Source organism: Nelumbo lutea, chromosome 1 (genome assembly GCF_056320005.1).
Source record: "Nelumbo lutea isolate HS-2025 chromosome 1, American lotus-T2T, whole genome shotgun sequence".
NCBI classification, from domain to species: Eukaryota; Viridiplantae; Streptophyta; class Magnoliopsida; order Proteales; family Nelumbonaceae; genus Nelumbo; species Nelumbo lutea.
Window position 1 is genome coordinate 31,055,268 of NC_142684.1, and position 26,383 is coordinate 31,081,650.

General features: G+C 38.1%; 1 protein-coding gene across 3 annotated transcripts; it reads right to left on the minus strand.

Annotated features, from left to right (window-relative positions):
• Positions 1-2,215: 2,215 nt before the first annotated feature.
• Positions 2,216-15,456, minus strand: LOC148874153 (uncharacterized). 3 transcript variants are annotated; one of them, XM_088964310.1, is made up of 7 exons: positions 15,368-15,456; positions 14,837-15,288; positions 13,655-13,806; positions 5,645-5,754; positions 5,430-5,515; positions 2,729-2,845; positions 2,216-2,494 (listed from the first exon to the last, which is right to left on the minus strand). In XM_088964310.1, the coding sequence occupies exons 2-7, from the start codon at positions 14,944-14,946 to the stop codon at positions 2,359-2,361; spliced, it is 711 nt and encodes a 236-aa protein (XP_088820436.1). In that variant the 5' UTR covers positions 14,947-15,288; positions 15,368-15,456; the 3' UTR covers positions 2,216-2,358. The 3 variants fall into 3 exon arrangements, with proteins under 3 accessions (XP_088820436.1, XP_088820438.1, XP_088820435.1); XM_088964312.1 differs by lacking the exon at positions 15,368-15,456 and having other exon boundaries at positions 2,741-2,845; positions 14,837-15,326; XM_088964309.1 differs by lacking the exon at positions 15,368-15,456 and having other exon boundaries at positions 14,837-15,320.
• Between the last annotated feature and the right edge of the window lie 10,927 nt (positions 15,457-26,383).

A 26,383-nucleotide genomic window follows, 5' to 3' on the forward strand; every position in this document is an offset into this window, starting at 1 on the left:
TAGGCTTTCAAATTTAAGTTCTTTTTGAGTTCAAGTTTGGTTAAGTTGAATTAAGTCAACCAAGTTTGATAAAGTTTAAGCCCATAGAATGCATCTCATACATATGATTTACATTAAGGCCAAGTTCGGGAGTACTTATTTGAAAAGTAAGTGTTTAAAAATAAGTGCTTATTCTAATAAGCACTTATGAATGTTTGGTGAAAAGATACTTTAAATAGGGGTACTATAGGTATTTTTTAAATAACATTGTGGACCAAAATGAGAAAAGAAATAAGCACTTAAAAATAAACCCAAAATTCGGGCTTCTCAAATAAGTGTCCATTCTTAGAATAATCACTTATTTCAGGCTTATTTCCCAAATGCAAATAAGTGCTTATTGGTGTGCTCCCAACCCAAAATAATGCTTATTTGAATAAGCACTTATTCTTAAGCACTCCCAAACTTAGCCCAAGTCCTGAAAGTATGACGCACAATGCAGAGTATTAGAACTTGATGTTCTTTTCCTTTGAGCTCTTTAGTAACAACCATCTTTTTCTTTGGAGAGTCACAAGTAGACTATCAATTGTCCAATGTACTTTATTCAAGCTTTGATCCCTTTTAATAATTTGTCAACTGTTTTAGCTCAATAAATATGGCTACACACTCGATACATTCATTAATACTCTCAATAAATTTGTTTTCATCATAAAACATAGAGCCATAATTTAGACTCTTGGATCTATAGATCTTCTACATTCTCATTAATCTAATATAATTTTTAGATTAATTATTCATTTCAATAATTATTAATGAATAGTTTAACTTAAATAAGAAACAACACATTAATAGCTGTATACATGAAGCTATGTTACATGTGTCTTGAACATTTAGTTGATTCATTATCAATAAAGTTGTATGATATCTACATGTTGAGTTAGATTAATTATAACATATTTTTTCATACAAACTATATATTGGTTTATGTGTTTTTTGAATACTCATGCCTATCATGGTTATTTCAACCTTTTATTTATATTAATGTATATGGATTGATTTGTTGATGGAACCAATCTATATCAGGTCCATATTGGTCAATATGAGCCAATTCTATAGGAATGCTTTGATTTTTTTAATAAATTTCTCTATCATTAATGTCTATATATAACATAGTTTTTAAAACTGAACCGGTCAGGGGTTCAGTTGCCAGGTCAAATGGTCTGATCGTTCAAACCGAACAATTGGCCTAGTCTGACAAAAAAATAAATAAATAAAATAAAAACCGATCAAAATCATTCGAACGGTTAACCGCCCGGGTCAGCAGTTTGCTGACCAAAATCAATGTTTTTTTATGGAAAATCCAGTTTTGGGGATAACCGGAACTGGTCACCTGACCAGTTCCTGGTTTTCCGGTCTGGTCCGGTTTCAAAAACCATGATATATAACTCCTCTCTCTCTCTCTCTCTCTCTCTCTCTCTCTCTCTCTCTCTCTCTCTCTCTCTCTCTCTATCTATCTATCTATCTATCTATCTATATATATATATATATATATATATATATATATATATATATATATAAAATTGATTATTACAATTTATATATTTATAAATATTAACATAAATCATATTGATCTTCTGAAATTAAGATACATGCATTCATATTTTAGTTCTCACCATCATTTTTTCTATGTTACATGGGTTTGATCCCCTACCTCCATACACGAAAAGACACGGGTGATCACATCTCTTAGGTGATTGGCAAGTATGTATTTTTTGTGTATGACTTATTTATAGTTATCTAAAATTTATATTTGGTGTGGCTGTATAGCTTTGGAAGGCAATTTACTTTTCGTGTATATAGCTTATTTATAGTCATCTAAAACTTATATTTGTTGTTGTTGTTGTATAGCTTCGGAAGGCAATGCAGCTTTTGGTGAAATCTCCTACTCCATGGCTTATCAACACCGTTGTTGATTACAGGTGCCTTCTCTCGCCTTAATTCATTCTCAATCCCTCATGTTAAGCGTCAAGCTCATATATGGCTGTTGCCGCTGTTCACAAACTTGCTATAACTGCTCTTCCGTGTAATTCTATTGTTACTTGGTCTGCATCTCCTCACTTCATTTCAGCCACTGTATCTTCTGAATCAGGGAACTGAGATGAATATGAAAGCTTGTTCACTGCCTGTTGTATGTCAGGTAAAATTTCCAATGCAACAATTCGTATTTCCTCACAATTGATTATATGAGACACCAACAATAAATAATTAACTCCAAACATTCTACAAAGAAACTTAGTGGTGAACAAACAGTACGGTCAAAAAGGAAAATATACGTTACAGGATGGCTCCTTAAACAACATCTGGGTCCTCTATCTGATTGATTTAAGACTGTTCAGCATGTCTCTGCCTCTTTGACTTCTTTGGCCGACCTTCATTTTTCAAAGAAAATCCCACATCATCAAGTAGCTCAGTAGAATGCTCATGCATTTCACTTCTGTCATCCTTTCTTTTCTTTTTCCTGATACTCCAATAGATATTACTTTTGTTAGTATAACAGTAGAAACTGGTAAATTTTGTGCTACATTTGTCGTAAAACTCTTTTTTTTATGATGGGTTTTCAGTTCAACAGACCAAGCTTTCATTCAAACAAGTATAATCACATACTTAAAGATCCTGAAACGCTACACCCCAAGTAAAAAAAATGAAATAAAAAATTAAAAAACAGACTGCAACGTAATGGAAATAGGAGTACCGAGTTTCCAACCTGTCTACCATTGAACCTTCTTCCATATTTTTATGTAACCATTTGGTGCTTCCGGTGTTAACTGGAATCAGGGATCCAGAAATGTGGAGTATTTCTTCATCAAAGCTACCATGATGGAAAAATAAGAATTATGCCAAATTATTACTAAAAAAGAAATGTCAAAGCATGGATGAAAGGCACCAAAATTAGTGCGGCTACAGTGTAATAAAAAACTGTATAAATGATAATGGAACTTTAACATAAAAAAAATTTTAAAATAACTGTCATCAAAGACGATTACATAAAAAGACTAAGTACAGTTAGCAACATAAAAAAGACAATTATTAAACTCATTTGTGTAGGTTTGGATGTTTGGTTCCTACTGTTCAATATTTTGAAAATCACATAGATACACTTGTTCTGCAACTCATTGCTGCCAGTTTCAGTTCCATATTTGACTGCTCCAAGTACACACATTAAAAGACATAATGACAATGAATACAAGGAACTTTATTTACCAATACTGGTAAATATCAACATACTAACTAAAAGTCAAATTTTTGTTTCTTCAATTATTCACCTCTTTTACTTCTAAATATATGCCTTGTTTATATGGTGACAATGAAATACTTGTCATACAATGACACAAACAATTTGGAATCATGACTAAAGAGTAAAAAACAAAATATAAGATTCCCATGCTCAGTGACTTAAATAGGAAATATTGATAAGAAAAAGAAGTTATTACTGCAACAAATAGGAAGCAGAAAACAAGTTTAACTTCTAATGTTTTCAGATTCCATCTATTGTATCCTTGATGAAACTAATGCACCTTAAGGGAATGTCCATCTCCACGTGTTTACCAGCCAACAAAACATGCATTTGTAAGACTAGTGATGTGATGAACATGTAGCATGATCAAGGAATATAGATAACTTTTTTTATGGGTATACACTGTACGGAAGTACCTCATAGTTTAGGCTGGCAACTGCCACCCAAGCCTCATTAATACTTTACAATTTACAACTTAAAGTTCCTCAACTGTCTCCAAAATAATTGAGTTCCTTTTGTGCCCTGTCTAGATAAAGCATCAGCCATATAGTCTGTATGATATACCCAGCTATAATCACCATCTCATTACTTTTTTCAACAGTAATACTTTAAAACAAGGTATAAGTGATATAATATAATGTATCACCACGCATGCTAAAAAGATGCAGCAATAGTAATAATATTATAATAAGTTACCTGCCTTGTGATTTCTTTTGAAGAAAGATAACTTTTATTGCACAAGGGAAACAGGAAGGATGTAAGTTAAGGAATTCAGGCTTGTTAGGTGCCTAGTTGCATAAGCAACATCTTGACAACTATGATGTTCAATATCCACTAACCAAGATGTTAATAACTTCTTCCTTCGAAAACCAAAATATAGGCATTATTAGTATAAAAGATATCTAGACTAATTTCCCCAATTTTTTAACAATATGGAAGCCTCTAAAAACGAATCATACTACCTAAAAGCAATGATCAAAACAGGCAGAATCATAAAGGGGCTGTTGGAGCATCTTCAAAAAACTCTCAAGTCTAAACCTTGGAAGTTCGACCTTATGCTACCTGTTGTTTATTTATTTTGATTGGAAATGGATAGGTTTATTAGTATAGAGAAAAAATCATGTCTAATTACAAAGGTATCTAAGTGCCAAGTACCCCATTGACCTCAAGACAAGTGACAGATCCCCCTTTTTCTTTTCCCTGAGTGATTGGCCCACTGATGACAATCAAGACCCATGTGATACTAGATCCCAATACAGTTGATTTCTATGCACCCTTCGCCTAGCTAGTGCATCTGTCCCATTGGCAGATCTCCTCACCCATTTAAAAGATGTGTGTATCTCTGCAGCTGGCTGAACTACCTCTCTCATAATATACCTGTATAGCCAAGAGACTTCCTTTTTGTTCTTCATCCAGCTTACAATCACACTAGAATTTTCCTCCACCTCAAGGGTACTAATGTTCAGGAGCTTTTTTTATCGCAACTGATTAATAATTCAGAGCCATGTCATTCTTAACTTTGCAATTCTGCAAGTAGTTCAACACTTGTGGAGTCTCCAACTCCTATTGGCCCCGAGAATAGTATAGTTATGTTACCATGACCATCTCTAAATACTCCTATTCTGATTGGCCTGGGTTCCCAATACCACCTGTTACAAATGGTAAAATCACATTCCATGAGGAATTTTAGTTGCACCTAGTTTAAAATAGAATAATTCACTTGGTGATGACAGACCTCTCCAAATAACAACCAATAGTGGTGGCAGGAATAAGCTTAATCAAACTGGAAACAAACCATAAGGCCCTCAACTTGCTTGTATGAGACTTGGCTGGAGAGCATTCAGCTAAAAAAAACTAGAAAGAACTTGTATAATGTTTCAAAAATAAGAAAACAAAGGGGAGACATAATTGATAATAGAAAACCATGCATAAGAATGAAAAACCACTGAACAACAAATGCATGATATTTAAGTTACTGTAACACAATGTCTTTCTTCTCTTCTATTATTTTTACTATTTTGCATCAACTATGTCAGTGTCACATCTTGGAGAATTGACATCGCTAGCACAAAAAGGAGCCTAGTCCAGATTTATCTGGGTGCATTTATATAGTTCTTTAATAGAATAAATAACATAACGTATGAAAATAATATATTACCTCTTTACTAAGAACTGTATCATGCTTCCAACCTTGATCACATGCCGCTTGTGAGATGTACTAGCAAATACTTCCTCTCCATGCTTCTAAAACAATAAAAATCATAGAAAGCAAACCAGTAATAAGTTTGTCTCTTGCCAGAACAAAAATAGTAAAGAGAGCATCTATAATAGAGCAGGGAGAAAAAATGATCCACTGAACCAAGAAGTCCTTACTATTCTATATCGAAACTCTTCACGAATATCCTCCTCTGCAATGGAAGCAGATGAGAAACCAAGAACAATGACATGAAGGGATTCTTTTCCAAGCTTAACAACCTTGCCTTCTGAAGTATCCACACAAAAGATAATAATCCAGGTTAAAAGAAAGAACAAGAAAATGGGCATGTTAAAATCTGCATAAAACTTTAAGTTAAAGATGCACACAGAAAGATATCAACAAAATTAAAATTTCAAATTAACTTCCATCTATCCATGTGAATATGCTTATGTATGAGTAAATACAAAAGAGCTTGATTTTTTTTAAAGGTAAAAGAAAAATATTATCCAAGAGAAAAAGAAGATTACAAGAAGGATAACCAGTAGTCACATGAGAGAGAACAACAAACCAACACCACCTACTTACACCTCCAACTTTAACCTGAAAGACACCACCATCCCAGTACCAACCACTTGAAAACAAGAAAACCCACACCCCCTCCAGCCTGAACACCAAACAGCGTTTAGCCTTGAACCACTCCCCAAAACTCCAGTCATTCAGCCCTTCCAAGAAACTGAGCATTTGCCTTTCTATTTTCCTCCTGAGATTTCTTTTTTTTCTTCACCTTCCTAATAGCACCTAACAGGAACAAAACCCCTTTTAACCTTGCAATGACTTTTGAGACCAGAACCTTTTGGAGAGGTACTTCTTCTGGATCCTGTTGTGTCTCCTGCCCTTGACATTCTGATTCTTTATTTTTGGACTTTACAGCTCTCATTTATCCTTTCTAATTCCAGAGCCGCATTCTTTTCAAAAGTCTGAGATGCAGCCAACTCACCATTCTCCATTTCAGCGTCAGACTTACATTCTTCTCCATCTTCTTCTAAAGGCTTGATCCTGTATCGCCATTTCCTTCGTACACTTGTAGATTTGAGCCCCCTAACTTTTCATTTTAGTGTTCACCTTTAACTCCTTCCCAACAGTTTCTCTTTCACCTTCACATACTTATTCGATGCTGACTTCAAACAGAGGTTTGAAACAGGGAGACCCTATTTCCCCTTTCTTTTTCACACTAATTGTTGAGGTACTAAGTAGATGGACCATCAAGGCTGATTCAGACCATGGTTTAAAACGTCCCTAATTTCCATAATATTTCCAGGACATATTTCCATTTGCATCGGTAGTGCCACAAAATTTTATCGGAATCAACATATTCCCCAATGAGCACTACCAGCACTATGTGGAGTACAAGAGATAGTTTCCACAACATGTTTCCGTTTCCACTTCCAACGGTAGCGACATGAATTTTACTGCAATCGACATATTTCCATTTTGTTGCTGGTTTGGAAATTTCTGGGGGTTTGATGTCCTGGTTTCTCTGTCAGTGGGCTTTGCCTTCTGTTTGTTTGGATTGGAGATTGGATTGTTTTTGAAAGTTTGTAGGATTTGGGTCTTGTGTTTTTGGGTTTTCTGGGTGATTACTTATCATTTGTGTGCATTTGCCTCTATCTTTTCTCTTCTCTAATGAAATTTTCTTATTCATTTATTTCAAAAACAAAAACACTGCTAGCACTATGTGGAGTACAAGAGACAGTATTATAACATAAGTTGGTGATAATATTGTAGATATGTGGAGTAACAATGTTACTGCCCGCCTAACGTACATGGTTACTACTTTGAACTAGCTCAATATTCATTTCAAGCATGAAGTTAAATATTAGTTTTTGTTTGTGTAATAGATTATTTGGTTGATCCATTACAACCATTTACATTTTCTATGGGTTTAAAATCTGCTTTAACTCATTCTACCATGAAGCTTTGAAACATAAGGTTTGTAAGGCAACTTCAGAACATATTCTTTTGTCTATAACCTTAGCTTCTTAGCTTTGTTTAATAATTTGGAACAAGATAATAATTTAAAAAGGCATGCCTATGCTTCTTTTAACATTTCATAGAATATCATTCTATATTTTGTGTATTTTACAATGTTTCCACCATGTATATAACTTTTGCAATATTTCCAATACGATAGGATGTGGTCAATTTCCACGGTTGGTTCTTTTACTTGTGCTTCTTTCTTCAACTTCTTAATACATCCAAATACCAAGGGGTTAACTTCCCAATGAAAGAAATTTGGGGCAAGCCTATTCCACCTAAAGTTTAGACTCTTTGTTGAGATGTCTTTCTTTGTTGTAGAAAAGAAGGCCGGATAAAAGCCTTTCCGCTCATGTGTGTTTCCATTGCAAGGATGGTGAAACCATTTCCCATTTTTTTATATCCTGTTCCTTTGTGCTTTGTATTTGGAAGCATCTTTGCTCCCTTTTTGGGTGCAGGTGGTCTCCCCCTCAGGATGTGGTGGGTCTTTTTGAGCCTAGTTTCCCAAGGCAACCAAAGAAAAGAGGACTATTGTGGAAAGCAGTGAGGGCAGTTGTTCTCTGGACCATTTGGGAAGAAAGAAATGGAAGAATTTTCAATGACCAAAGCAAAACCAAGGCGGGGATTATTGAGATAATTAAGATCAAGACAATACACTGGGTGAAAACTATGGTGGCTTTCTAAAATTTCTCCCTGAATGATATCTTGAGAATTTGAAAAGAGGTGGCACTCTTGGCTCAAGTAAAGGAAAGGCAAATTATGATAATGGAAACCCCCAGCTTCTAACTTCATAAAGCTCAACTTTGATGGAAGCTTCATTCTCAATGTGGGATTGGCTGGAGTAGGGGAAGTCTTCAGGGATTCAGAAGGAAGAGTGGTGTCCTTATTGCAGGGATTAAAACTTGCTTAACAACTTGGGTTCCACAATTTAGAAGTGGAAGGAGATTCTCAGGTAGTCATTTCCTAGACAAGATGCAGTACCGAAATCCTTTTGGTTTTCTGATACAAATTTAGGGAGATTGGGAGCTTAATAAGGGAATTAAGTTTTTCTTTCAAATGGGTGAGAAGAACAACAAGTGGAATGGCAGACACTCTAGCAAAGTAAGGGGCTTTAAGTTAAGACAACATTTATTTTGGGCAAATTTACAAATTCTTGTACTGTTGGGGTGAAATTTACACCCACCCTTTTGTAATCTTTAAGTCTTATTAATAAAACCTCTTTCTACTAATCAAAAAAAAATTCCATATGATACTTCCGACATGTCTCTTATATTTGGAGGACCAACATTTCCACTGACACCAACATTTCCACTGACACCAACATTTTAAACCTTGATTTGGACAACTTGATTGGGGGTTGGTGGGTAGGAACAATGCAGCTATAGCCCATTTACACAATGTACAAACAATATAACCATTTTCAATGATGGGAGTGATGAAGGTGTGGTGAGGAACCTTAGTCAATACCTCTCAAAGGGTTTCTAACCTAAAGGTGAATTGGAGAAAGATCTGTGTTTCAAGGATCAACTTGGGAAAGGATGAGATTCAATCATGGGCAGAAATCCGAAGTTGTGAGGTAAAAGATTGGCCACTAGAATACCATGGACTTTCATTGGGGAGAAACCCGAAGAGCGGAAGGCTTTTGGAAATCTATATTGGAGAGATTTTCCAAAAAGTTGGCACTTTCGGAAAGGAGTTATATTTCAATGGGAGAGAAAATACCCCTAATTAAATCTACATTGGCCAACTTGCCCATTTACTACTTGTCCACATTTTGCATTCCAACTAAAGTGGCTAGGTAGTTTGGGGTGTAACCAAGCCAAGCCAAGCCGAACTTTGGCATGTCTTGGCTGGACTTGACTAAAATGGTACTAGGTTTAAGCTCAAGTTCAATTCAAAGTCTATCTTTCGGTTCAAGCTTGATTCCATTAAACATCTAATGAGCTCAAGTTTGGCTCAAAAGCTTGAAAATGAATATATTTTTATATTTTATATATATAGGATGCTTTTTATAATATATATTATATTCTTATTATATATAAAATATAAAAACATGCTTTACATACAAAAATTAATAATATATTGTAAAATATATTTTTATATTCTATATATATATATATATATATATTAATCGAGCCAAGCTCACAAGCTTCCGATCCAAACTTTTTATTGGTCAAGCTCGAGTTTGAACAATTAATCAAGCTTACCCTAAGATTTGAGCTCGATTTGAACTTGATTATAACCAAACTCGATCTGAGCCTCATTGAACCAATGTTTTAAAAGCGCAAGGGCCAATTTGCACCTGAGGCGCAAGGCGCAAGGCGAGGCACCTTTTTAAGAAAGGCGCAAAATTACAAAAAAAAAAAAGCTAAAAAATCAAAAAAAAAATGTCAGAAAATTCCAAAAAAATGACAAATTTTAAAAAATGCAAAAATATTAAACATGAAGTTAATAAAAATAAACTTAAATTTTAAAATAAATGATTTAAAAAACCTATTATCTAAAATTAAAATACATAAACATAACACTTAAAGTGTATTCAAATGGAAATTAAAAATAAAAGCAAACATATAAAGCATTTCAATCTCTTTTTTTCCTTAATTGCATTGCTTCAAGTGGTTAATGTGATGTAAAACATATTGCATTCTTGATTCTGAGTCGCCTTTATAGCACGCCCCTCAAGGCAAGCCCAACAAGTCTATGTTAGGGTCTGAAATTCTTATTTCTCACATAAAAAAATAATGATTTTACAACTTTCATTGCCTTTTAAGAAGATATTTTATTGCAATGAATGAATGAACAACATAAGCATATAGGGGGTTCTCGGGCACAAAAAAAAAAAGCAAAAAGCGCAAAATTTTAAAAAGGCGCACGCCTAGGCGCACCAAGCGCACGCCTTTTGAAAGAGGTGCACCTAGGACCTAGGCGAGGCACATACCCCAAAATGCGCCTCACCTGTGCGCCTAGGCACACCTAAGGCACGCCTTTTAAATCACTGCATTGAACTCAAGCTCGAACTATCCGATTAGAACTCGATCCAATTACACCCCTACGATAATTAGAAAAATACATTAGAGACTATTTATGAGAACTGAGGGATGAAAGGAAAGACCATTTAGTGAAGTGGGAACAAGTGTAGATCCAAGTAATAGGATGGGCTAGGTAGTAGGAACATAATGTAGAGATCGCATCTTTGCTAGGTAAGTGGTTGTGGAGATTTCCCCTAGAAAGTGATAGGCTATGGTACAAGGTCATTGAAAGCATTCATGGTGTTATGAAAAATTGTTGACATGCAAAGGTGGCTCGTTTTTTCTTTTTCTTCTCCTTGGGAGGCAATACAAAAGGCACTCCTAACTTTTTTCAACTTCACTCATTTTGATGTAGCCATGTGGGTAGTAGGAATAAAGTTTTGTTCTAGGACCTATGAATTGGTAACATGCCCCTCAAATTGCAATTCCCTTTGCCTACTCCCATTCAAACTACAAAATTGAACCTATCTCAAAATTTGAACTAGCCTTTGCCTCGGGATGAACTAGGACTTTGGTTTCAAGAGGGGCTTGAAGAATAAAGAATGCTAACCCCTCATTCTCTTATTGGCAAGTTGGATGTGGTCTGCATGGATTAAAACTTGAATGATAATAGAAACTGATTTTCATCCTCTAATGGCTTCTTTTCTTGTACTTCTTTTTTAAAACTACTTATCCACTTTGTTTCCTTGGGAATGTAATTCCCGAAGAAAGAAATTTGGTGTGAGCCTCTCCCTCTTAAAGTTCAAGTTGTGTTGGGAAGTTTTCCTTGGAAGGATTAATACTTGAGACATGCTATAGAAAAGGAGGCTTAACATGTGCCTCTCTCTTCATGTGCATGTAAGGATCAAAGTATCAGTACTAGGTATTGTATTGGATAGTTCAGATATGGATACACTTTGGAAACACATTGATACAGACTAAATATATGGAAACACTTGGATATGCTAGGAAAATGCACACAAAGCACTTCTATATTTTGAAATAATAGACCCCATGACTCTTTTCATTCTAGAAGCCAAGACCTTTGTACATCCAAAAAAAGGAATAATGCTTTGTTAAGGAAATGGTTGTGGAGATTTCCAATGGATAGAGACAAGCTATGGACAAAAGTAATCATCAGTATTCATGGGCTAGTGGCGGATGGCTGGGACTCTCGGATTTTGGCTAGGGCTACTAGTGCTTCTCCCTAGAAAGCCATCAATGCAATTTTACCATCCTTGTCATTTGTCAGGTATAACCCTTGCTCCAGAAATCTTGTCAAATTTTGGGAACATGTCTGGTTGGATAATTCTCCTTTTAAGGAGCAACTCCCCTCTTTTTGCCATTTCTAGTCGTAGGGATGAGCCTATTTCTTCTTTCCTTGTTCCCTCTATTTCAATGTCTGGGTTCGATTGGAACTTGGGATTTAGGAGAGGGCTACGTGAGTAGGAATGAAGTGACATCTTTTTTTTTTTGATAAGTGAACTAAGTGTCTTCTTGTCTATTGTCCAAAAGTTAGAAGGGGTTTTCTTGGATCCCACCAAAAGGGATTGTCGAATATGGACTCTTTCTTTCTTCGGATCCTTCTCCTGTGCCTCCTTTTTCTCATCCTTAGTTCAGCCAGTGGATAGCTTAGGAATGCCTTTTCCTATTAAGGAGGTTTGGAGCAATCCTATCCCTCCTCGAGTTAGAGTGTTCTGTTGGGAAGCCTTTCTATCGAGAATTAACACTCATGATTTACTTCAAAGAAAAAGACCAAATTAGTGGTTATCCCCTATTTGGTGTTCTCTTTGTAAGGTTGAAGGTGAGTCTTGTTACCACTTATTAATTTCCTGCACTTTTATTTCTTCAATTTGGGAATGGTTTCTCTCTTTGTTTGGATGCAGGTGGAAGCCCCCCACCAAACATACAAAGCTTGTCTGCCTCTACCTTTATTAGTTAGCTGAAGAAGAGGGGAAGATCATTATGGAGATGCACAAGGGCAGTTGTGTGCTGGACAGCTTGCGAAGAAAGGAATTAGAGGATTTTTCTTGATATGGAAAGAAGTACAGCTGCTCTTATTGGCACCATTACAATTAGGGTGATGATCCATTGGGTGAAGTCTTTGGATCTCTTTGAGGAGGTCCATGCAAATGATTGTTTTATTAAGCTGAATTTTGATGGTAGTGAAGGAAATCCTGGTCCTTTTGGCATAGGGGGAGTTTTTAGAAATGGGGGAGGAAGAATCATAACCATTTACTCGGGTCTGATTGGTGTGGGAGACTCTCTAAGGGCTGAAATAATGGCTCTATTGGAAGGCCTACAAGGGCTAAAGAGCTGCACATTCATAAGCTCCTAATTGAGGGAGACTCAAAGTTAGTTATTGAGTGGTTGCAATGGGAAGCTAATTGTATGGCTGATGCAAGCGAAACAACTGGTGGCGTGAGAATAAATGTTTTGGGTGCAATTGTAAACTAAAAAGAGATAGGGAAGGAGTTAAGTGATCCTAGCTCCTTAGAGCTCCTGTATATGTGAACCTTCATGTTCTTTTAATAAAATTGCAGTTATCAATCAAAAAAACTGCTTTTTTTCTTGCACCATACCGCCCCCCCCCCCCCCAAGGGGGGAAAAAAAGGAAAATGAACAAGAAAGTAGCTAATTGCCTAATTCAGTCAAAAATTAGCTCTATTACACCATTCAAGTCTATCCAAATTCCAAAGTCATATCTTCTACCAATGCACACACCTTTAGTTCCTAAAGCAATTGTCCTTTTAATGACAATGCACCAAGTCCAACAAAGTTTACCAGAATATGCCCATTACATGGCACCAGCTCATATGCACACAAAATACTGAACTTAAAACAGAGCACATCAGAAACCTTTAATTTGATTATGGTACTTGACTGCTTTGTCCCCTTTAAATTAAAAAAAAAAAAGATAAACTCAATTAATTGGAATTTCTAAGTTAATCACTGTGTTCATAAGTTACCAGCCTCCTGTCAAAGTAGGCACATGCTGTTGCATTAGCTATATAAACAAATCAGAAGTAATCTAAATTGGCATAAAATATACAGCTTATTGGACACCATGAACCAATATTAAGTTTTGAAAATAAAAGCAACTGAATGACACTCATAGTACTCAGAAGTTCAACTCGGAACTACCTAAAAGCATGTCTGGCTTTGGAGTAAAGAGTAACATCTTTGCTTTCAGATTTACTCCAAAACATGGGTAAATTCCAGGAAGAACCTTGGCATTTTTATTCTGAATTGTTACGTCATAGGCTAGAACAACACCATCAAAGATTTCATTGTACCTGCAAAAAGGCAATGAATTCAAGTCAGTCAACTTGCCTAGAAAAGCACCAATATTAGTTTTCCAGCCACAAGAAACAAAACCAGAAAATGTAACCTAATAACTAATCTGGAGCTGCCACTTCTTAACAAATTGAACAACTATAGATTAAAAACCTATGTGGATTCAAGGTTTCAAATTCTGCTAGAAGACCAGCCTAGATTTTGATGGTTTTGCCAGAATTTCAGCAAAATTTCAAGATTCCTGTTGGAACAAAAAAAAATAATACCTTTAGTTTTTCTACTATTTTTCCTATTTTCCATTTTCTATGTCCCTTTCTGGATTGAATCCATCCTCGTTCTCTCTATTTCCTAATTATATTCATGCTATTTTTCTCTCCATTGTGTTTGGTGATTTATAACAAAATAAGAGATTGAATTGATTATTTTCCATTTTCTTTTTCAATAAAAATAAACCCCCATAATTCAACAAGGCAGTATGGTATCAACATCAATCCCTTTCAGTTCAGTTGTTTATCTTTCAAAACTGCAAAACCAATTCTTATGCAAATTCTGTCTTCTGCATATTAAACCTCAAAAGTAAGACAGTGTTTTCAGTTTTTCAAAGCAAAATCACCATTTAATTATGTCCTTACCAAGTAAATGGTAATTCAGTAACAAGTGTATATTGTATAATTTTCATTAGTTCATTTGCTGATCGTTCTACAAGTTTGTAAATTTTACATTTCAAAATTTAGTGAATGGCATGAGTACATGGTGTCGGATGAAATGTTTTCCAAGAGAATGTCAGCGTGTTCATATGCAAGAACCCAACCAGATCTTAAATAAAAATAATGTGACAGAATATCAGACGCTATTCATCTTGATATTATTAAGTAGAGGACTTTGAACCAAGCAAGGTCCCAACACAGCAAACCAAGCAATTAGAAAGTTAAAGGAATCGACAAAACCAAACAGGCAAGGTGAACATAAGTACAGCAACAAGGTCGTTGACCAAACTCATTTCGTGAGATCAGAGAGAGAGAGACATACTTAAATAGCAAAGTACTGAGCTCCCTAAGGATCGATTGAGAAACCTTGCCCGCCTTCGATGGGTGTATGTAAACAACCAAATTCGCATCAGAAACCTTCAATCCCTCCATTAGAGCTCCTGGTAACGTCGAGACCTCGAAAGAGGATTACGGTTTCTCTTGTCAACAAAAGAACCCCTCTAAGAAATCTCTCCGCAATGCCGTTGGAAGCTTGAAACCTGCCGGCCCTGCTCAAGTCTCAAGCTTTTTAAGTTTTGTTTTCTCTTTTTTTTTTTTTCAGTTTCGTTCTTCAGGCTTCATAAGAATATTCAACTTCAACATTCAAGCTTCCCTTCAGCTTCCATTTCGATTTTCAACATCAAGTTCCAGAGTTCAAACTTCAGACCTTCACGTTTGGACCATGAAGAAAGCTTTCAAGCTCTCGTCCCTGTCCTCTAAGCTTCAAATCTTCACCTTCATCGAACCAAATTAGGGCAGATCATTGAAAGGGCAAGTAAAATACCTAAACGACCCCTAAGTTATGAAAACTAACCTCTCTTGGCCATACTACCGGGGGTAGTGTCCCTTTAAAGTATCCTAAATTTTCTCGATCGACAAGATCTTCCCCGCCGTAATCATGCTAATACAATTTGCTTCTAACTTCTAAGTGATACAGATACATGCTTTAACAAATTTTTAAAATCTCAAAATTACCCTTTTATAATTAATTTTGCCCTTTATTATTTATCAAATTTTTAAAATAAAACCCAAACGGCTCTACTTGTATATTGTCTGATACATATTTCCACCGTAATCATTCACCACCATTAAATAAAGAAATTTTAAAGTTCTTGTACGATTCTAGGGTTTCCCAACATTTTTTGGCTTAAGGCTGTGTTTGATTTGAAGGAAAAGTAGAAATATCTTTACAAACTTTGTATAGTTTTTCTTGCTTTTCCTTAACTTTTTCTCCAAACCAAACATAGCCTAAAGGTTTCTAGTCATGCTTTTTACTTTTTGATTAACAAAATAGGAAAGAAAATAAAAACAACTAAGGCCTTAATCACTTTTTAGTAAGTTATTTACTCAGGTAAATGCAATTATCTGGGTAACCTTTTTCTGATAAATACTTGAGTAAGTGTCTATGTTCTTTTATTAAAAGAGGCATTTTTGTCCCATTCAAGTGTTGGGAACCCCCCCCCCCCGAAAAAGTTATTTACCCACCTAAGATATAGGTATCCAAGAAAATAAACTTTCCCTAATCCCCACACTAATCTAAAAAATTAGCATAGGATTTTTTGTTAACAATAACCAAAATCCCATTGATCAACTTTCCCCCTCTCAAAATCAAAAAACAAAAAAAACACCCCCTAAAAGAGAAAAGCACTGTTCCTACAAGCATTAAGGTTGTGTTTGGTGCCATTTCAACTTTTATTTGCAATGCTTTAGGTTGGTCAATACAAATTTTAAAGAATGTCTTATCACATTACACTAAATAAACCACTTCCACTAAAAACTATGTAGCCATTGGATTTAGTGTTGTCATTTATATTAGAAATATTAAATTTGATGTTTCCCAAAAAAAATATACCAATGATACTAGATATTGTATTGATAACTTAAATCATTTGAATATATATGTATGTATTCTCATAAAATTTGTACTGTCAAACCTAAAATGTTGCAAGTAAGATGACTCAAAATTAGGTTCGATCAGAGATCCCTCTCCCCTTCGACAAAGGGACTTTTATAGGGCATTCTTGTAAAATCGGGCGTAACCGCCACTAGGCTTTTGTCGCAACTGTTACCTGCCAGGGCTGTGCAGGTGACCGTTGCAGGCCACTACCCAATTGGATGGGTGACACATCCCAGGAGGACAGGAACGCCACCATCTGTCGAGAGACGTGAGTACAGTCTGTCGAATGGGCAGGGATTGCGCCCTCAGTCAAGAGACGTGGCGCAGTCTGACGGGTACGGTCTTGTCAAATAGAAGCTTCCTAAGAGCATCGCGTCGCTTAGTCACGAGCTACCCTATCGCGCAACGAGTTATCTTGTCGCGAGCTACTTCATGGCAAGCTCCCAGGGGTACTTCGAGGTGATCCTCATCGAGATTGTTTTTGGGGCAGTCTTTCTGCCTAAGTGTTGGAGCGAGCTGGTTACCCTAGCTCGCGAGTTGGGATAGTCTTGGAGTATTCCCTTTCAGTAGCTCGAGGGACCTCGAGCTCGCGTTGTAACGAGCTCCCCCTATAGTGAGCTATGACGTAGTGAGCTGTCTTACAGGCTCATTACTTAGTCGCAGTCAAGTTGTGGTGCTGAGTTGTTGCTCGTGCTGAGTCAAGTTCATGTGTCATTGTCTCAAGGGGTCGGTCAAATCATCCTCCATCAATTGCCCCCCACTCCTCGGGCTAAGAGTGCTACCTTAGCGTGAGGAGTTCATGAAGTGTGACGGGTGGATTTGACCAAAGATCAAACTTGATTGACTGCTTGCATTAAATGCGTGCGCAAAGTCAAGGGATTTCTAACGTTTCGAATGCCGAGAAACGCGCCGAAGTGGCTCTTAACTCTGGATGCCGTGCAACCATCATTACCTCAATCATGGGAGACATGCAGCCAATCACATTTCAGTTTCAGAAGATGTGCAGTCAGCTTGACTGCAAACCATCAGATCTGTTTCAATCTGGACCGTTGATCTAGGGGCACAGTGGCTATAAATAGGAGGGCCCCCAAGCCTCATTTTCTTTCATGCTAACTTGCTGTGTTCGGATTCTGAAGTTGCGCATCCATCTAGTCTGCCCGAGCTCTTCTGTTCACACCGTTTCATCTTTCCGGTGAGTCTTATTGATTCTGTCAATCATGTTTGGGTATCCGCACCACGTTTATCCCCAGGACGGCGACGTCCCCTCGAGCTCAAAGAGAGCTTGGGAGCAGCCTCCAGAGGTTCGGGAGGCCTCCGGCGATGTGGCTTCTACTTCTCGGGGCAGAGGGCCCGACACCTTCGGTCCCTCCTCTATGACGATGGAGAGACTTAGATCTCTAGTCCTCTACTTTCACCTTCCCGGGGACCTTATTTACGGTCTCCCCTCCAGTAACTTTCCCTAGGAGCATGGTCCCAATGACATAGTAATTTTCTAGGAACAACTCGATGATGGCCTGCGTCTTCCCCTGCACCCCCTAATAGTGGAGGTGTTGAATCATTTTAACGTCACCATTGACCAACTCCATCCAAATGCCATCCGGAATGTAGTTGGGACCATTTCCCTGTGCTATGAGTATTGCCTTCCCCTTGATCTCAATATCTTTTCTTCCATTCTCTGCATTAAGAATGCCACTCCTGGAGTGCCTCTAGAAAGGCGTTCTTATTACTTTTCTCCCCACCGCGGCTTTAAGCTCCTACACGACCTACCGAATAGGGTTCCTACATGGAAGCGAGACTATTTTGTGGTTCGTAACCCAGAGGGGTGGCCCTTCCCAACCTCTTGGAGGGGCACCATTCAGGACCCCGGGGTTGAGTTGGACCCTGAAACTTGGAAAACGCTGCTGTCCTGGGCAGCTGTAGGCCTTCTCTGTTCAGACTACATGACCGAGGAGAAGCTCGCGCAGGCTAGCCTGAGTCCAGGTAGGTTGCCTTTTAGGTCGTGTAGTGCCTTGCAAAAATACATCATATGTGTATACATATATTTTCTTTTTTACTGGACTAATACCTTGCGGTTTTTTGGTTGCCATCATGTCTAGTGTTGACGCACGCTGCCTTCTTTCCAGCAACCAGAAGCGTAAGGCAAAGAGGTCGCGTCCTGACCGAACTCCTACTTCTGGGGGCATTGAGTTCGAGTCTGCTGAGCCAGACTTTGTTTCTCCACCACTTGAAGTTCCACTGGCCCCATCTAAAGGAGGTGCCGGAAAGGGTGGCCTCGAGGAGGGCGAGCTCCTGAGGCAAGGGGTGATTCCTCCAGGTCCTTCCCGCCCATTCCCCTACCCGCAATTCCCGGTGGGGGACTGGGGGTGTCAATGACTACCTAGTGGCTGGGCGGAAGAGCCAAAGGGCGATCTGCCATGAGGAGGTCGCTAAGTGAGGCGAGATGGAGCCCAGGTCGCTCGTCGCGCTCACCGCCTCTCACTATATGGTGGTAAGTGGTCCTTCTTTTCTTCTCATTCTTTCCTTTCTTTTGTTGTTTTCTGACCTTAGTCCCTTGTTTGGCAGGTGAACTTCACCATCCACGCCATGGCCTTCCAGACCAACATCCACTCTGGCGATGCCCGTAATCATAGGGTCCTCATTCAGAATCTCTAGGGCGAGCTCGACCAAGCCTGAGGTGAGCTCCTTCAGACTCGTAAGGGGAGCGAGGCCCAGGAGCTGCTCGCCCGTGACTAGGAGGCGCAGATTGCCAGGCTTTCTGAGGAGAGCGCGCGCTACAGGGAGGAGTAGTCGAGGGTGGCAGCAGAGAGAGAGAGCTCCTTCGCCAGCAGGTTTGGGACTTAGAGTCTACACTTCTTGACCAAACTCAGAACATCGAATCCCAGGAGTATCATGACCTCCAAGTGGAGTATGGTTCGAGCTCATACCGCTCCGGGTTCAATCTTTGTCGCTGGTTAGTCCGAAAGAAGTCCTCTAAGCTCAGCCTCGACGGCATCACAATGAAGGGCTTGGCTCCCGAGACGGCGGACCAGGCGGAGGAGGAGGAGCCTAACTCCCCGGAGGACGAGGACGAGGTGGAGGAGGTGGACCCTTAAGGATGGCGGCTCTGTTTTTCTGCTTTTCTGACTGATTTCTGGTGGTTCCCAAGTGCCAAAACCTGATTTTCAAAAATCTTCTTCTTGGGCAGTTGTGCCCTTTTTTTTTACTTCTTGTTGAGCTTTCCTGAGCTTTTTTAGCTCAGTTTTTATTTATTAGTAATGAAATTTTTCTTTTTTCTGCTAAGTATGGTGTGGTCTTTTATTTTTTGCCAAAGCAATCTCATCACTCGAGCTATTAGAGCTACATACCCAAAATAGGATTTTTTGGTAATCATTATCCCGAGCTATCCCATAGTGTTCGAGGCATCTTTATAGCAAAACGCGAAGTACCACGTATGCATGAACTATATGTTTGTAGGTCATTCCTTACTTGGTCCAACCGATGTACTGAGACGAGCTATGCTTCATAAGGTTCAGACCCGAGCTGCTTACGCCTGTGATATTTCATACCTTGCCTCTATCAATGAATTGGCTAAGTCTTTCATAGTTTGAGGTCTTAGTTCGATGTATTAGCCCTTAGGCTGAGAGGGTGACTTATGGTCTGCCCTTGGAGTTCGCCCATGCCATGGAGGCGACTGGGCCTTATTGCACCGAGGTCGTGTTAGCTCAGCATTTTGTCCCTTAAGCTTTGAGGGTGACTCATGGTCTACTCAATAGTTCGCCCATGCCATAGAGGAGATTAGGTCTTATTGTGCCGAGGTCGTGTGAGCTCGGCATTTTGGCCCTTAGGCTCTGGGAGTGACGCATGGTCTACTCAGTAGTTACAGGTAATACTGCCTTAAGTTGACAATATTCCATGCCCGATGTACTTGTTTCCCTTCAAGGGTTTCAAGCTCGTATGTTCCTTCCCCGAGCACCCGTTTCACTCAGTAGGGTCCTTCCCAATTCGGTCCGAGCTTGCCAACGCCGAGCTCTGGTGCCATAACTATACGAAGGACTAGGTCGCCAATGCGAAGGTTCCGCTTCTTGACCCTGGTTTTATAGTACCGAGCTACTCTTTGTTGGTAAGTTGCTGTCCTGATATATGCAAGGTCCCTTACCTCGTTGAGTAGGTCGAGGTTGGTACGGAGCTCGTCTTCATTCGCTTTCTTGTCATATGCTTCCAGTCGCAGCGAGGGAACCTCGATCTCAGCTGGGATGACTGACTCGGTGCCATAGGTGAGGTTGAAGGGAGTCTCTTCTGTGGCGGTCTTCTCGGTGGTTCGGTAAGCCCACAGAACACTGGGTAGATTGTCTGCCCATAGTCCTTTAGCTCGATCTAACCGTGCCTTCAGTCCGTAGAGGATAGCTCTGTTCGTGACCTCTGCTTGACCATTTGCTTGAGGGTGTGCGAGCGAAGTGAAGTTCTGTCGGATCCCCATGTCTTGGCACCAGTTCTGGAATTTGATGTCCTCAAACTACTTACCTTTATCAGAAATCAATACCCGAGGTAACCCGAAGTGACACACTATGTTCTTCCAAAAGAAGTTCTGGACGTTTCGGGCTGTGATCGTTACAAGATGTTCAACTTCTACCCACTTGGTGAAATAATCCACTGCTACCACTAAAAACTTCCTCTGGTCTGTCGCTGGTGGAAATGGTCCAAGTATATCGTTGCCCCATTGCACGAAAGGCCACTGGATGGTGAGATACTTGAGATCAGCAGCAGGCTAATGGTGGATATTGGCATGCTTCTAGCACTTGTCACACTTTTTTACGAGCTCAATAGCGTCTGCTTTCATTGTTGGCCAGTAGTATCACTATCGTAGTGCTTTCTAGGCGAGGGCCCTACCTCCCAAGTGTCTGCTGCACAGGCCCTCAGTGTCACGGAGTACGAGCTCGGCTTCAGAAGGTCGCAAGCAGCGCAGGTAGGGGAGCATGTAGGATCTTTGGTACAGCCGTTCGTTTATCATGACATATTTGGCCGCTTGACGCACTACCCTTTTGGCAGCATTGCGATCTGCAAGGATGGTCTCGTGTAGTAGGAAGCTCGCGAGCAGGTCAATCTAGCTCGGCTCTGCTTGAACGGTAGGAGCGACCTCCTCTGCCCCCCCCCCCCCCGAGAATGCTAGGTCAAGGCAGGTTCTCATGGTGTTATCACTAGTGCTGGCTAACCGGGATAGGGCATCGGCCTTAGTGTTCTCCGACCTCGGGACTTGCCTGATGAAGTGTGACTGGAAATCGAGCAGAGCCTCTCTTACTTTGGCTTAATAAGCAATCATAGTCGGTTCGCGAGCTTCGTATTCTCTTATGACCTGATTGACCGCAAGCTAGGAATCGCTGCAGATGATAATGTGCTTGGCTTTCATTTCTTTGACTAGAGCTAGCCCGACTATCAACGCTTCGTACTCTGCTTCATTGTTGGATGTCGCAAACTCGAAGCGTAGTGCGTACTTCAGTTTTGTGTCACTTGGACCGTGTAGAACTATCCCGTCCCCGCTGCCCTGCTGGTTCGAGGAGCCATCCACGTGAAGGATCCAAGGCTCCTCATCCCATTTCGCGCTTGGCCTAACTAGGAGAAATGCCGCACTGGCTGCTACCTCATGGTGCTCGGACTCAACCGGCCTAGGGGCTCCGAACTCGCCCGAACTGGGGGTCTCGTGCTCAACCGGGGCTCGTCCAAACTATTTGAGCCTTTCATCTAAACCTTTCTTTGAAAAAAACACAAAACTTTCCAAAGATGCTTGAATCAAAAGAAAAAAAAATCAAGGGACGAAAAGAAGGAAAAAAGAAGATAAAAAAAAAAGAGAGAAGCATGAAAAAAAAGAGGAAAAAAGAACTAGGGAAAGTTCATTAAAGGGCCCCAACATGATCAAAGAGTAATATTTCTCCTTGTAAATGATCAATTGATAAACTTAACATGTATTTCATTTTATAAGCCATGCATACAATAAAGAGATGCATGGAAGTCATCTATCAATCATTTCACCATGTCTCGAGACATTTATAAATCATTTCACCATCTATCAATCATTTCACCATGTCTTTGAACCACTAACCGATCTTATGAATCTCTTCTGAACCCTATGTTCAAGAGACAAATGTCAAATGTTTAAATGTCATTATAACAAGCAAAAGAAAAAGGATGAATAAAGTCAAAACGAAGTTAGAAAAGTGCAATTTTGAAAAAAAAGAGGAAAAAACTAGGGCAACTAAGTTAAGCATCTATTTCCAATTTCATTTTAACCCCACCTCGTTCTCCACCCTAACAAGAAGTCCTCCTAGATTAAGATAAAGGTATGGCTCATGACATCGAAAGACATGAAAAGCTTTTCTCATCCAAAGGGAAGAAAAAAAAAGAAGAAAATCCTAACAAAATGCTAAAAGCCCCTATTTTTCAATTCAAGCATCTGAAACACATGTCAAAAGAATATTTGAGCCTCCCATTTTTCGATTTTGAACCTTGTCCTAAGCTACATTTCATCCCATTTAATAAGACCCCCTCGATTTTTGAGAGATTAGCAAATTGACCTTAGGCACACCGTTTTTCACTAACAACAACAAAATCAAGTGTAGGTTCCCTAAGTAGAAAAAAAAGAGGAAAAAGAAAAAAAAAAGTTGGACCTGGAAACATAAAACCAAGGGCCAAAGGGGCAAAAAAAAGAAGCAAAAAAATACAAGAAAAGAGAATGATACAATTCTAAACTTGGGGCAAGCGTATCAAGGCACAAGAAGTTCGATTTAGCAAAGTTGTGAAGATTCAAACTCTACTCGAATGGGCAATTACCTCTTGCTCGAACATTTTCCTGAAGTGAATTTCTAAATGGCACCTAACATTTCTAAGACACATGTCCTTGAAGCTAACGGTGTTGCTATCAACAAATCTCACACCACATTAAGGGCAAGTAGGCTCTTTTGAGTATCATTGCTTTGTTGGAAGTAAGCTAATCATTGTCAACCTCTTGGTTATTTACCATGCTTTTCAAAATCATTAATCTTCCAAATAGTCATATCATTTCCTACAATATGGCATAAAAATCATTGTTTGATTATCGAATCTGTTTTAAAAGTCCCTTGCAGCATCAAAGTCCCTCGTGGCACCAAAGTCCCTCGTAGTATCAAAGTCCCTCGTGGCACCAAAGTCCCTTGTGGCATCAAAGTCTCTTGCGACATCAAAAGTTCCATAAGTAAAAAAAAAGGGTCTTGCATCATCATCATCCTTTTTTCTCATCTAAAGCATCCAAAATTTTGTTTTCAAATTATCCAAAAGTTTTCCAAAAAATCTAATAAAAATCTCTCATCTTTACATTTTGGCATGCACGTAATCCAAATCGTCATCTTTTTTTCAGGTTACTTTCGTTTGAGTTTTCCAAATCCAAAAGTCATTAATCAACCAACTTTCTTTCATCAAAATTGAATACTATCAAATATCATCAAATTTTTTCGTTTGTGCGATCCGCGCTCGGGCATAATCGAATACACATCGAAAATCATCAAAATCGAATACCCATCAAATATCATCGAAATGTCTTGCCTTATGCAATTCACCTTCAGGCATAATAAAAAATCATCAAAATCGAATACCCATCAAATATCATTGAAATCTCTTGCCTTGTGCAATTCACCTTCAGGCATAATAAAAAATCATCAAAATCGAATACCCATCAACTATCATCAAAATCTTGTGCTTTGTGCAATTCGCCTTCGAACATAACCAAATACCCATCAAATATCATCAAAACTTCTTTTGCTTTCCGCCTTCAGGCATAACCGAATTTTATCGAAAGTCATCAAAATCGAATACCCTCAAATATCATCAAAATTTCTTGCTTTCTGCAATCTTCCTTTGGGCATAATCGAATATCCACAAAAAATTATCAAAATCGAATACCCATCAAATATCATCAAAATCTCTTGCCTTGTGCAATTCGGCTTTGGGCATAATAAAAAATCATCAAAATCGAATACCCATCAAATATCATTGAAATCTCTTGCCTTGTGCAATTCGCCTTTGGGCATAATAAAAAATCACCAAAATCGAATATCCATCAAATATCATCGAAATATCTTGCATTGTGCAATTCGCCTTCGGGCATAATAAAAAATCACAAAAATCGAATACCTATCAAATATCATCAAAATCTCTTGCTTTATGAAATTCGCCTTTGGGCATAATCAAATACCCATCAAATATCATCAAAATTTCTCTTGCTTTTCACCTTCGGGCAAAAACGAATTTCATCAAAAGTCATTGAATACCCATCAAATATCATCAAAATATCTTGCTTTGTGTAATTCGCCTTCGGACATAATCAAATATCATCAAAATTTCTCTTGCTTTCTGCCTTTAGCCATAACCAAATTTCATCGAAAGTCATCGAAATCGAATACCCATCAAATATCATCAAAATATTAAGCTTTGTATAATTTGCCTAATGGCATAATAAAAAATCATCAAAATCGAATACCCATCAAATACCATCAAAATCTCTTGCTTTGTGCAATTCACCTTCGGGCATAATCAAATATCATCAAAATTTCTTGCTTTGTGTGAAATGCCTTCGAGCATAATCGAATACCGATCAAAAATCATCAAAATCTCTTGCTTAGTGCAATCTGCCTTCAGGCAGAATCAAATACCCATTGAAAATCGTCGTAATTTCTCACTTTGTGCACTTCGCCTTCAGGCATAATCATATACTCATCCAAATTCATCAAAATCTATTTGGCATAATCTCTCACCATCAAAATTTTTTACCTTGTGTGCCTTGCCTTCGTTTAAAAAAAAATCTAAACTCAATTGTGGAGTTCAAAAATATTTTTCCCCTTGATAAGTGGCAGTATGTCCCGAAGCACAGAAAGCTTAGTGAGCTGTGATTGGACCACCATACCCTCAAACCACCTTATAAAATCTAGACCATCATTGGGGGCATTAGACTTGCTTTAACATCATACAAAATACTCCACACAGTTTTTGTCACTTGAGTTATTGAAGTTTTGATGCGCAAGTAACTCCTATCTGTAGGGATCTTATTACCTATCAGAATGACAACATGCATTATAGCAATCACAAGACCTTTGCCAAGTTTTTAAAATGTTTTCCTAAAATGATTTCAAACATAAAAAATCAAAACCTATAAAAACAAAATCAAAATCAAAATCTATCAAGTATTTTCAAAAATCAAAACCTCCAATATGAAAATCAAAATCCATAAACTTACATCAAATATTCAATTTAATTAACTAATTTCAACCCATAAAAACTCAAAACAAAAATCACAATACAAAAAAAGGAAACAAACAAAAATCAAAATCCTTTCAAAAATCAAAACCTATAAAAAATCAAAGTCCATATAAAACTTTTATCTAATGTTTTCAAAAATCAAAACCTGTAAAAACTCAAAGTCAAATAACAAATTTCAAAAATTGAAACCTATAAAAAAAACAAAAATCAAAGTCCATCAAATATGTAAAAACCCAAAACAAAAATCAAAATCCATCCTAAAACAAAAAATCAAAATACATAAAAAAAAAACAAACAAAAATCAAAATCCTTTCAAAAACCAAAACCTATAAAAACATAAAACAAAATCCATATTAAACTTTCATCAAATGTTTTCAAAAACAAGCTCAAAGAAAAAAAAAATGAAAACCCATAAATTTCCATCGAACATTTTAAGTAACTGAATTCAAAAATCAAAGCCCATAAAAACTCAAATAAAACAAAAATTAAAAAAAAAATCAAAATCCATATTAAGTTGATAAACTTCCTTAAGGTATCAAACAACTAATTCAAATCAAAAGTCAAAATCCATCAAATAATCAAATCCATAAAAAATCAAATATTTCAAAAATCAAAACACCATCAAATATTCAAATCAAATAGACAATTTCAAAAATCAAAGGCCAAAGTCCATCA